This window comes from Diabrotica virgifera, chromosome 3 (genome assembly GCF_917563875.1).
Source record: "Diabrotica virgifera virgifera chromosome 3, PGI_DIABVI_V3a".
In the NCBI taxonomy this organism is placed as follows: Eukaryota; Metazoa; Arthropoda; class Insecta; order Coleoptera; family Chrysomelidae; genus Diabrotica; species Diabrotica virgifera.
In genome coordinates this window covers 49,787,372-49,801,132 of record NC_065445.1, presented here as the reverse complement: position 1 = coordinate 49,801,132, position 13,761 = coordinate 49,787,372, and the positions used below count along the sequence as shown (strand labels likewise).

General features: G+C 30.7%; 1 protein-coding gene across 1 annotated transcript in view; it reads right to left on the bottom strand.

Annotated features, from left to right (window-relative positions):
* Positions 1–3,517: 3,517 nt before the first annotated feature.
* LOC114342449 (cadherin-related tumor suppressor-like) overlaps positions 3,518–13,761 on the bottom strand; it is a 103,672-nt gene continuing 93,428 nt past the window's right edge. The window contains exons 2-3 of the mRNA XM_050647447.1: positions 6,073–6,107; positions 3,518–3,770 (exon numbers count right to left, since the gene is read on the bottom strand). Of these exons, the coding sequence (XP_050503404.1) occupies positions 3,518–3,770; positions 6,073–6,107 (288 nt within the window). The remainder of the gene's footprint in view (positions 3,771–6,072; positions 6,108–13,761) is intronic.

Genomic DNA, 13,761 nt, shown 5'->3' with positions numbered 1-13,761 from the left:
GTTAAAATGCGTATTTCAAATATCTTGAAAATGAATGTTTTAAAACTTTTTTACAACCATTTGCGAAAAAGTTATGAAACAGCAAAGTAAACATACGATTTCTGCATTGTTTATATATTTTTTTAATTCTTTCAAAGCGTAAAAGTGAGTTTAAAGTACAAGCTAATTACTTACAAAAACTAATGATTATTAGTTTAATGGTTATATTTTAATTAAAGATTATAAATATTTTTTTTTGTAATTTATACGCGCGAAAGTTGACTAATACAGTACCGTAGCTATGTATTATGTATTATACCCGTCCACATACACAACTCGCGCGAGTTTAAAGCGTGTCAGTCGCTTCGAGTGAACATCTCCGGCTCTGTATCAAGCCTAATTTCGCGCTAAAAATTACAAAAAAACAGTATTTTTAATCTTTGATTAAAATAGAACCATTGAATTAATATGTGATATTTTTTGTGATTAATTAGATTGTACCACAGGCTTAATTTTAAGCTTCAAAACAATTAAAACAATTTATAAACAACGGAACAATCGTATATTTACTTTGCTGTTTCATAACTTTTTGCAAATGGTTGGAAAATTTTCTTGATGCATTCATTTTCAAGATATTTGAAATACGCATTTTAAGTATTTTTTAAAATTAGAATATAATAAACAATTTCTGAGAAATGTTAATTTGTTTATAACTATTTTTTTAAACATTTAAAGATTATGCAAAAAAATAAAAAATTAATATTTTGTCGACAAAATATTAAATAGGCATCACATCTTTATAATCTTTCTAAGTTTGATCAATATTTCATGATTATTTTGGTTTTTATTGCGACTGTAAATTGTTAATTGACAATTGAATTGTTGCTAAAATATTCATTTCATTTTCACCGACTTCTGCAGTTATAATCTGTACCAAGAAAGCTCTTATTTCACCAAGTTATTTAATTATTGATAAATAGTTACTTGCCCAAACAATTTATTTCAAAATTCGAGATTTTGTTGGGAAAACCCACATTTTCCAAGGAAAATTTTCGTCGGAGCAAATCGGGAAAAACATGCCTATATGTAGAATTAAATTGGGGTAAATTTTTATTTGAGTATTTTTGGTGTAAAGTTAAAATCTTCGGAGTTCTAGACCAATAATTGAAAAAAACACGATTTGGGGGCGCCATTTTGTTAATAAAAAAAGTAGCACACCATCTGCGGACTTTGCATATCTATATTATTAATATATAGGATCATAATATTCGATTCCAGCAATGAAATTGCTGGTAAATAACCTTTCTTTGTACTTTACTAATTAGACCAGAGTATTATAACTATTTTTTTTTCAAAATTTAATAATTATGCAAAAAAACAAAAAATTTATATTTTCTCGATAAAATATTAAATAAGCATCTCATCTTTATAATCTTTATAAGTTTGATCAATGTATCATGATTATTTTGGTTATTATTGCGATCGTAAATTGTTAATTAACAATTGAATTGTTGCTAAAATATTCGTTTAATTTTCACCGGCTTCTGGAATTACAATCTATACCAAGAAAGCTTTGATGTCACTAAGTTATTTAATTATTGATTAATATTTACTTACCTAAAACTTTATTTGAAAATTAGAGTTTTTGTTGGGAAAACCCGCATTTTCCGAGGAAAATTTTCGTCGGAGCAAATCGGGAAAAACATATCTCTATGCAGAATTTAATTGCGGTGAATTTTTATTTGGGTGTTTTTGTTGTAATGTTAAAATCTTTGGAGTTATAAAGCAATTATTGAAAAACATACGATTTGTCGGCACCATTTTGTTTATAAAAAAAGTAGCACACTATCTGCGGACTTTGCATACCTATATTATTAATATATAGGATCTTATAATTCGATTCCAGCAATAAAATTGCTGGTAAATAACTTTTCCATGAATTTTGCTAATTAGCCCAGAGTATAACCATTTGGTAAAGATAATCTCGTGTGAGTTGTACCCTATATAGGTAAGATGTACTTAAGTTTTGTAACAGATAACATTATTGTTGTTATTTGGATATAATTTGTTCAACTATAACTCTTGTCATGTTAGAGTCACTTATAATTCAATTTGGTTTAACTTGTCAAATATCTAGTAGTTATATTTAATAAATATTTGCTTATTTTGTACATCATTTATTCTTATTATTCCTTTATGTTCACATTTACTGATTTAATATATTTAATATTTGACAGCAGTGTAAGATACCTGGGAGATTGGTCGATCCAATCTTCTGGCGCGCGCAACTTAGTCTCTTTTATTTATCTCTTATATTCTTCGATTTTTACTATATTATTATATTTATTCTAGCTATTTTCTGAATATCTATTCTTATCTTAATATTTCTCTTCTTAGTTATCATCACTATCGTACTTTGAGCTACCGTCTTCGACAGGCATGCAAATTGGCCGTATCCATCCTTGAGTGTCAAATTGTCGTTCTCTTGCATCTCTTGCTAGCCAACTCTATTCAGTTTGCCTCTGTCTATTAATACTTCTATTATCAGTCCATCTATTTATGCATCTTATCATTTTCCCTCTACAAATACGACTGCAAAAGTAGTATTTTATTACTTCTTGCATCTCTAGTAGAAGCCACTCTTTTCATTTTTGTTAATTTTGTTACACATAAGTTTCTTTTCTTTTTCTACTTCTGTTGGAGTTTATCATTCACTTTACACATACTCCAACAGAAGTTCTTTTTTTTTTGTTACAATTTCCAGTCCGGAAATCGTTTCCAAAAAGTTAAGAAAGAAACATTGTGTTTAAAGGGTCTCGTTGTTGCCAAGTTGTTGAGGAGGGTATGAGGTCACTGTGAAAAATCAACATGCTATCAAATGCTTTTTCCAAGTCCATAAACTATTTGAGTTTTTTTTTAATTTCTGTTTTTATATTTGTTTTCTTTTTTTTTCGACGATTTTCAATATAAATAAATTAATAAATTATCTATAGTTAATCGTCCAGCTCTGACCTCCTCTTGTTCTTCCGGTTATTTTTTTAACGGAGTAGAATCTGCATACTGTTGGTATTTTTGCTATTCCTCTATAATTTGCTGAATCAGTGTTTGTATAACTTTATATTTCTTCATATTTCTATAACTTTTTTGGCGTTTAAACACCTGTTAAATAATCTGCGAAGCATTTAACACAATTTCTATGAACAATATTTCATTACGTCTGTCTGTATTACATTTTATAAATTTCATCTCCTTAACTGCATCTCTCACCTGTTCTATTTTTAGCTCTATCGCTTCAGCTTCTACGTGTTCATTTGTTTGTAGGCTCTTTTTTCCATCAACAGTCCTTCGAAGTCCATGTTTCGTCAGATGCCATACTCAACTAAAGTTTACAACAGTTTTAGCAGTTTGTATGGCTCTTCATGCTTCTGAACTCTGTGGCTTCTAGATGGTTGTCTATAAATTCGCATTATTTTTTCCAAGCTCTATTTTTCTTTGTAATCACTTCTCGTTTTACCTTTTGCAATACCTTTTGATACAATTACTTCTTTTTCTTGGTCTTCTCTTCGATTTCCTTATCCCACCAACAAGGTTGGTTTTTTCTTGGATCTTGTTTTCCTAAAATTTCTTCTGCTGTCTCGTTTAAAGCCTTTTTATGAATGTACGGGTTACAAGCACCCATCCATGTGGATAGAGTTGAGGCGGCAAACCAACCTGTTTGGCGCTGGCCTTGCAATTTAACTCTCATCCTTGGAGGGCCGAATTTTCTTTTGTGGGTTATTTTCACAGATTCCCTTAGTACTCAAGCCAAAAAGAAATAAATAAAATATATTAAAAGGTTGACAATCGGTAACTTTTAAAAAATACTGATTCACTCAGGAAATTAAATCATTTAAATACAATCGTTATTGAGGACAAATTGATAAACATAAAACCTTACATAGTTAGATCTTATGCACAGACTTTTAATCGATTTTACGAAGCAATAATCAATAAACAATATCGTCGTATTTATTAATAAATTAATTTTCTATTAGACGGATTGTTTCGATTTATTGAGAACTCATAAATATCGTAGTTTTTCTTCGCCTATAATGATTGAAACTCGTCGTGTTTGTATTTTATGTTTTTAGTTGCTAATTGATTCTTTCCCACTGTGTTAAACTTATAAGTAAAACAATTAGTCATTACGTGTAACAAAACCTGTCCTATAATTTAATCCAAATAGATATAATATAAATATTCATTGAGCGCATTTTTCTAATTGACAAATTAATCATTATTATACGCCAATATAAAAAACATTACGGAAAAAAATAAAACAAAGCAAAATGAAAAAAAAAATGATGTGAATTTTAGGATACAAAAAATAGAAAAAATAAAAAGGAAAAAAACAAAAAAAGAATTTGATAAACGTATACATATAATATACATAAAACATACAATAAAGGGAACCACCCGATAAGTTAGGCTAGGCAAAATGTCCTCCCTCCAGGAATTAAATTTTTTCAATTTTTTACATTTTATGTAATTAAGCGCAACTTTTTCCCTGCATCCTCCTACCCTACCGTCAAAAACATCATATTTTCGTTTTTATTTTTAGGTGGGATGCAATCAATTTACAAATTTCAAAAAAATCCGTTTTCTCAGTTTTTAGGGGTTTTTGGAGATTGTCCCCATTTTATAGACTTTAAATAGATGAAAGCAAGTTGTTTTACAGGTTATACATAATTTGAGGTAAGTGATTCCTTTAAGACATTCAAAAATGGGAGAAATACATTCAAACCCTCCAAAAACGTGTTTTTTTGGGTTTTTTTAAGGGTTTGAACTTGTTTCGCCAAACTTTTGAATATCCTAACTAAAGGACTCAGTAACTTTAAATTATTTATAAGCTATAAAACACCTTGCTTTGATCTATTTTGAAGTCTATAAAATGGGGAAGTCTCCAAAAACCCTAAAAAACATTTTTCAGGTTTTTGAAGGTAGCGCACCTTATAGAAAAATCTGGAAAAAATTAGAAATATAATTTTTAATAAAATAGATAAAATAAAAAAAATTAAAACCTGCAGCAACATAAAAAAAATGCATTTTTCGTTTATGTATAGCAGTGCAAGCAAATTAAGAGGGTCATTAATATTCAGCTCAGGGGGTTATATTGATAGAAATGTGTACTTAAATAAACAAGGGATTATTCCGTAAAACAGGTAGATCCCTTGTTGATAGAATTTCACACCTTTAAGAATAGCACCCACTGCTGCGGGGTGCCAATGTCCTAGTTGTGAAATTATATAAATAAAGGTTTAAATTTATAAAACAGGTAGATCCATTGTTTATGGAATTTCTCAACTCGAAAAATAGCAGCCCGCTCAGCTGAATATTAAAGACTCTCTTAGATAGTTTGCCAGACTTTACTCTCAACCTACGGGTCTATAAAAATTAGACGTGTCTAAAAGCATTAATAATGCGTGCGAATTTTTTGAACTATTTAAATTAATTGTATTCCACCTAAAAAAAATTAAAAAGAAAAAATGACATTTTTTGGCGGGGGAGGGGGAAGAGAGCAAAGGGTTAAAATTGCGCTGTCTTATTTTTTAATCACATAGAACATAAAAAAATAAAAAAATTTAAGTTTGGGGTGAGGACATTTTGTTTATCTTAACGGGGGTACCCCCGTATATAAATTGAAGCAAAAGAAATAATAAAATTTCGTATACCTACATAATCGATTAATCATATATCTGAAAAAGAAACGAATAGCAGATAATGGTGACAATACCATAATCAAAATTATATACTCGCGAAGTTATGTGATGACCAGACAACCAGACCGTACAAGTAGAATGATTTCCATTCGACAATCTACGAACTGGATCAGGATAACATAGATGCATAGTGGAATTAAAAACAGGAAAATGGATTATTTAACCGTACGGAATGTAACTTGATTGATTCCTCGCTATGCATTTATGGGACTCTCCCTGAACTCATAAATATTTAATACGGTAGCTATTAAGAATAATGTATTATTGATATCAAACTTGGTATATTGAATAATAAAATGGAATCTATTATTAGAATTGCTGCTTACTAACTTACCAAGTCTGTCTACACGAACATTTGAAAATTCTTACCTGAAAATTAAAATATATTGTTAATAAAAATGGTAATTAAATTAATCTTATGAATTAAAAAAAATATTCTTAGTACCATCATACTGTACGCATTGTAGCCATATCATATTCCTAAAGATTTTTAGCAAACTTGAAATGTACAGTAGGTACCTATGCAAAATGGAAAAAATCGTAAAATTGTAAAAATCATAAAAATTGTGTTTTAATTATTGTAATTGAATTACAAAATTTCGAAGAGTACTCCCCTAATATTTAAAACATTTTTTATTTCTTAGTTATTCGAAAAATAACTTCTCAAAATTTATTGAGCCCGAAACAAAATGATGACCATAATAGTCTAAGAGCTGGGAGCGGATTTTGTGCGTGATAAGTAATATGGAAAAACTATACGGGGATATGTTGAATTAGTTGTGTTCATGACTTTCACCAACGGCCGGAAACCAGAGTTGGGGCCGAGGGTAGTTATAAGGGGTCAAAATCGCGGATTTTATTATTTTTTTTATGACGCTCATAATCGAGATAGTGCACCAAAATTTGGGAATAAGTAGGTCATGACGTACCTAAGTAAAATCTATAGGGGCTCAACGCTGCGTGGCCGACAAGAGGGTGGGGGTAGGGGTGAATATAAAAAATATAACGGGTTTTTTGCGACGTTCGTGATTGAGATAGTAGACCAAAATTTGGAAATAAGTAGACCATGACATAACTAAGTAATATCCTCAGAGGCGGAAATCCGAGTGGCGGACGAGGGTAGTTATAAGGGGTAAAAGTCGCGGTTTTTATTATTTTTTTTGTGGCGCTCATGATGGAGATAGTGCACCAAAATTTGGGAGTAAGTAGGTTATGACGTAACTAAGTAAAATCTTCAGGGGCGGAACGTTGCTTGTGGTACAAAGGGGTGGTAGGCAGGGTTGAGTATAAAAATATATGGGGGTTTTTTTGTCGTTAGTGATCGAGATAGTGCACCAAAATTTGGGAATAAGTAGATCATGACATTACTAAGTAAAATCTTCAGGGGCGGAACGCTGCGTGGGGGATAAATGTTGTGCCGGGTCACAAAAAAATAATACACACTGCGACTTTGACCCCTTAAAACTACCCTCATCCCAAACTCTGGTTTCCGGCTCTGGGTATTTTACTTAGATAAGTCATGGTCTACTTATTCCCAAATTTTGGTGCACTATCTCAGTCTAGCACGTCGCAAAAAGCCCCTTATATTTTTTATATTCACACCTACCCCCACCCCTTTATCGGCCACGCAGCGTTCCACCCCTGGAGATTGTACTTAGTTACCTCATGACCTACTTATTCCCAAATTTTGGTGCACTATCTCGATCATGAGCGTCACAAAAAAAAATAATAAAAACGGCGATTTTGACCCTTTATAACTACCCTCATGCCCAACTCTGGTTTCCGGTTCGGAGGATTTTACTTAGTTATGTCATGGTCTACTTATTCCCAAATTTTGGTGCACTCTGTCAATCACGAACGTCGCAAAAAAACCCCTTATATTTTTTGTATTCACCCCTGCCCCACCCCTTTGTCGGCCAGGCAGAGTGCCACCCCTGGAGATTTTACTTAGTTACGTCATGACATACTTATTCCCAAATTTTGGTTCACCCTCTCGATCATGAGCGTCACAAAAAAAAAATAATAAAAACGGCGACTTTGACCCCTTATAACTACCCTCATCCCCAACTCTGATTTCCGGCTCTGGGGATTTTACTTGGTAATGTCATGATCTAGTTATTCCCAAATTTTGGTCTACTATCTCAATCACGAACGTCGCAAAAAACCCTTTATATTTTTTATATTCACCCCTACCCCCACACCTTTATCGGCCACGCAGCGTTCCGCCCCTAAAGATTTTACTTAGTTACGTCATGAGCTACTTATTCCCAAATTTTGGTGCACTCGATCATAAGCGCCATAAAAAAAATAATAAAATCCCCAACTCTGGTTTCCGGATGTTGGTGAAAGTCATGTACACAACTAATTCAACATATCCCCGTATAGTTTTTCCATATTACTTATCACGCACAAAATCCGCTTCTATCTCTCCGACTATAACGATAAACAGGTACCTACAGCAAACTTCTTTTCATCATCATCATCATCATCATCATCATCATCAGTTTCATCATGATGATGATGAAACTTCTTTTATACCCCAAAAAAGGAAGCATTTAAAAATCGAAAATTACTGGTCACTATTTCTTAAATAAAATATCTGGGGGAAGTCAATAGAAATGGCGTACCATATCGTGGGTATTGAAATTTTTACTGCATTATGGTTTGTTTATTAACATTTAAGCGAAAAAAGCCATTTTTTTCATTAATTTTGATATTGTGAAAAATTACGCATTGTAGATAAAAACGTTCAACAGACGACTTTCTTAATAAATTAAATCATGTGTATAATTAAAAAAGTTATTGCAAATTAAACACGAAAGTAAGCATTTTTTCGATTGTTTATATTTATTAAAATTAAAAATAATAATATTTAAAACGTATTTCACAATATATATACCTAGTCACATATTTCCGCACATATAGATACTGTATATAGGTGCAGTCGGACCCATCTTATACACATATTTTCTTTAAGTAGTTTTTAAACAATTGTATTTGTTTATACCATTTGAGAAAAACAAGAGCATTTTCAAATAACTTTGACAGGTGCTTTGTAAATATTCAGAAGTTCTTTTTTAATTTGATTCTCTTTGTAAGATCTCATTGTGTCAGATTTTCATGTTTTTAAAAAAGTATATTATTAATTTTTAATTATTTATTTAAAAATAATTGATGACCATTTTTCGACTTATAAACAATTTATTATATCTGCGCCAAAAATTTCATTACTTTCAATGCAAAGATTGCTGCGTTTTTTTATTTATATGCATTAAATGCATAAAAGCATATTTTAGTGCATATTTCAACTGCGTTTTGTGCATATTTGCATGCATATTTTAGGGTTTTTTAAGTGCATATTTCCCGAGCTCTATTGATCAACATTATAAAGTAGTACCTGTATAAAGTGTATAAAAAACATAAAAAAAAATATTTAGTGTAAATTATGTAATAAGAAAATTATTTTTTATCAATATTCTTTTCATTCACTTTTCCTATATAGCGTCTGACCACTGACGAAGAATAACAACAAGGCCGATAAACCGAGCCCGCCAAAGTTTTGTGAAGCGTTCAAGTGTGAAAGTGTACATGTGTTAACATGATACGCGAAATGAGCAGATGATTACTTACACTTCATTATTTTGTTGCCATTTAAGGTATTCTGCCCGAAATAATGGTTCTGCGTGCAAGTATTTGTACTAATTTTTGGCAATTGGGCGGATCTATAAGATTTGTTTATAGATATGGTTGAAAATCGGCTACTGGTCTTTAATTTTCTTCTTTTTTTTTTCATTTGATATGTGAGAGTGAAGTTTGTTGTGTTATTATCGGTTCCAATACGGTGTAGAAAAGCATTTTTATCAAGAAAATATTTTGGATTAATTGAATAAAAAATAAAATAAAAATAAAACTTAATTTTCTTCAAATTTTTTGTTTTAAATTCTTATTCCAATTATTATTTTGTTCCCATTAAGATATTCTGCTCGGAATAATGGTTCTGCGTGCAAGTATTTGTACTAATTTTTGGCAATTGGGCGGATCTATAAGATTTGTTTATAGATATGGTTGAAAATCGGCTACTGGTTCTTAGTTTTCTTCTTTTTTTTTTTTCATTTGATTTGTGACAGTGAAGGTTGTTGTGCTATTATCTGTTCCAATACGGTGTAGAAAAGCATTTTTATCAAGAACATAGTTTGGATTAATTGAATAAAAAATAAAATAAAAACAAAACTTATTCTTCAAATTTTTTGTTTTAAATTATTATTCCAATTATTATTTTGTTCCCATTAAGATATTCTGTTCGAAATAATGGTTCTGCGTGCAAGTATTTGTACTAATTTTTGGCAATTGGGCGGATCTATAAGATTTGTTTATAGATATGGTTGAAAATCGGCTACTGGTCTTTAATTTTCTTTTTTTTTTCATTTGATATGTGAGAGTGAAGGTTGTTGTGTATTCTCTGTTCCAATACGGTGTAGAAAATCATTTTTATCAAGAAAATAGTTTGGATTAATTGAATAAAAAATAAAATAAAAATTAAACTTAATTTTCTTCAAATTTTTTGTTTTAAATTATTCCAATTATTATTATTTTGTTCCAATTAAGATATTGTGCTCGAAATAATGGTTCTCCGTGCCAGTATTTGTACTAATTTTTGGCAATTGGGCGGATCTATAAGATTTGTTTACAGATATTGTTGAAAATCGGTGACTGGTTTTTAATGTTCTTTTTTTTTCATTTGATATGTGAGAGTGAAGGTTGTTGTGTTATTATCTGTTCCAATACGGTGTAGAAAAAGCATTTTTATCAAGAAAATAGTTTGGATTAATTGAATAAAAAATAAAATAAAAATAAAACTTAATTGTCTTCTAATTTTTTGTTTTAAATTATTCCAATTATTATTATTTTGTTCCAATTAAGATATTCTGTTTGAAATAATGGTTCTGCGTGCAAGTATTTGTACTAATTTTTGGAAATTGGGCGGATCTATAAGATTTGTTTATAGATATGGTTGAAAATCGGCTACTGGTCTTTAATTTTCTTCTTTTTTTTTTCATTTGATATGTGAGAGTGAAGGTTATTGTGTTATTATCTGTTCCAATACGGTGTAGAAAAGCATTTTTATCAAGAAAATAGTTTGAATTAATTGAATAAAAAATAAAGTAAAAATTAAACTTAATTTTCTTCAAATTTTTTGTTTAAAATTATTATTCCAATTATTATTTTGTTCCCATTAAGATATTCTGCTCGGAATAATGGTTCTGCGTGCAAGTATTTGTACTAATTTTTGGCAATTGGGCGGATCTATAATAGCCAGGGGTCTTTGACCGGAGCATTTTAGCATGGCTGCTTTCTTTTTATTTAGTTACGTATTCCAAAGCTTATTAACAGATGATGTGTCAGCTGGCCCAAAACCGGGTGCTGATTTTAGACAAGAAAAGGTAAAATATGAAACTTGATGGAAAAACGCTACAACTTATGTCAAATATTTATCTACGTGACTTACAACTCTTAATAGCCTTGCTGACTTCTCTCCTAGCTTTCACTCAGGCAATCCGGGTTCAAATCCTGGCGTTGATTTTTTTTTTGTTTTTAAAATTGACATTTTATTTTGAAAAATAATTATTTTTATAAGGGCGTTATTCAGCGGAATACTGGATTTATTGTGTTTTGATTGATTTGCACACTTTCGATAGCTATTTTCTATTGGATATATTGCGTTTGGAATGGAAGGAATTGGCTGTAACCACTGGATATATTTCATGACAAAGCTATTTAGTATTAATTTAACTCAAATTCTAAAAAACAGGATTTATTGCGTTTTGCTTGATAACTCCTCCTGAGGGCAACCCCCTTTTTCGCTTAGATTGGTCGTACTAACTCAGGAAGCTTCAGGGGATCATTTACAACAACTTTGCTTATTAAGGTCAATCATAATATTTATTATCAAATGCATAGTTCTATTTAATAAGTTCTATGCATAATTCCATAAAAGACATACAGATTTTTTTATATTGTCTCGTATAAATAATACAAACGTGGTATTATAAAAATAATTATTTTTCAAATTAAAATGTCAATTTTAAAAACAAAAACAAAATTCAACACCAGGATTTGAACCCGGATTGCCTGAGTGAAAGCTAGGAGAGAAGTCATCAAGGCTATTAAGAGTTGTAAGTCACGTAAATAAATATTTGACATAAGTTGTAGCGTTTTTCCATCAAGTTTCATATTTTACCTTTTCTTGTCTAAAATCCCTGGTTTTGGGCCAGCTGACACATCATTTGTTAATAAGCTTTGGAATACCTCACTAAATAAAAAGAAAGCAGCCATGCTAAAATGTTCCGGTCAAATTTGACACTACCTCCCTGGCTATAAGATTTGTTTATAGATATGGTTGAAAATCGGCGACTGGTTTTTAATGTTCTTTTTTTTTCATTTGATATGTGAGAGTGAAGTTTGTTGTGTTATTATCTGTTCCAATACGGTGTAGAAAAGCATTTTTATCAAAAAATTAGTTAGTTAATAAATGACATTCCAGGATATCTTCATTTTATTGACGAAATGCCCCTGAAGATGCTCTAGGGGCAAAAATATACTTAGGCAAGATTAAATTAAATTCAGTGCTCGATATCTGCCTTTCACTTTGTAAAATTCATACATATATTCGAGCATTCGACCATTTCCTATTTTAATAATTTTATTGTTTTATTTTCCTCAAACGTAGTTTTCACCGTATCTTTCATAAACTGTGGTCCAAGATTGACCATTTCTCTAAATTTAAAGAAATAGAAGGTGGGCTAAATGTGCCGGTGAGTGTATGAATCAGGATAAAAAAAATCATATTAAATTAGAATGCTAACATGCTACTAACAATAGCAATACTTAGACACTAAGTTTCAATTCCCACTCTTCTTTCCCTAGGAATATATTAAACCTAATTGTGGAATTTTCAATTTTATGGGCGTCTTCGATGTCACCGATGACAAATCTTTAACATCAATCATGGTCCATCGGATGGGTGTGAAACATTCCTAATTTTTATATGAATCGCCTATTTCTATTATATTCGTTTTATTGTGTGGGCTCTACCGTAGAGGCGTTAAATTTATTTCGATTGCCCTTTGGAAGGTTTACAGTTCGTGCAAGGTGGTATGAGGAATAGATGAATGAATGGGTTTTTTCCTGTTTCTATTTTCTATTTGGTAGGTGGAGCAACCGGACGGTATAAAATTAAAGGGTTCTAATATACGATATACAGTGAGCACGTAAAGGTTGGAATAAATTCAGTTTCTCTAGAATGGATGATTTTGAAAAAAAATTCCGAAACAGGTCAATTTTTATTTTTAAATTAGGACTTTTTGGCATATATATCATACTAGTGACGTCACCCATCTTTGCGTGAAGACGTCATCGATGATTTTTTTAAATATGAATATTGGTCGTGTGATAGCTCATTTGAAAGGTAATTCAATTCTCTATTCAGTAGTATAAACATTAACATAATTATTTATACAGGGTGTCCAAAAAAAAAATTTTTTGGATTTAATTAATTGACGTAAAAAGAAGAATGTATGTAATTTATTTAATTGAAAATGCATTTTACTGCTCTCAGAAAACTGAAAAATTGTTTATTTGAAAAATAATCATTGCTTTTCGCTTAAATTAAATGTTCAAACTGTCACTAGGCTGGTGGGTGGCGGCTTTAATATTGAATTTAAGCAAAAAACAATATTTATTTGCCAAATAAACATTTTTGTCCTGTTTGCTCATAGGAGTAAAATATATTTTGAATTAAATAAATTACACACATTCTTCTTTTTATGTCAATAAATTTAATTCAAATTTTTTTTGACACCCTATATAAATAATTATTATTAATGTTTATATTACTGGATAGAGAATTGAATTTCCTTTCAAATGAGCTATCACACGACCCCTATTTTAATTTAAAAAAATAATCGATGACGTCATCACGCCCAGATGGGTGACGTCACTAGTATGATATATATGCCAATAAGTC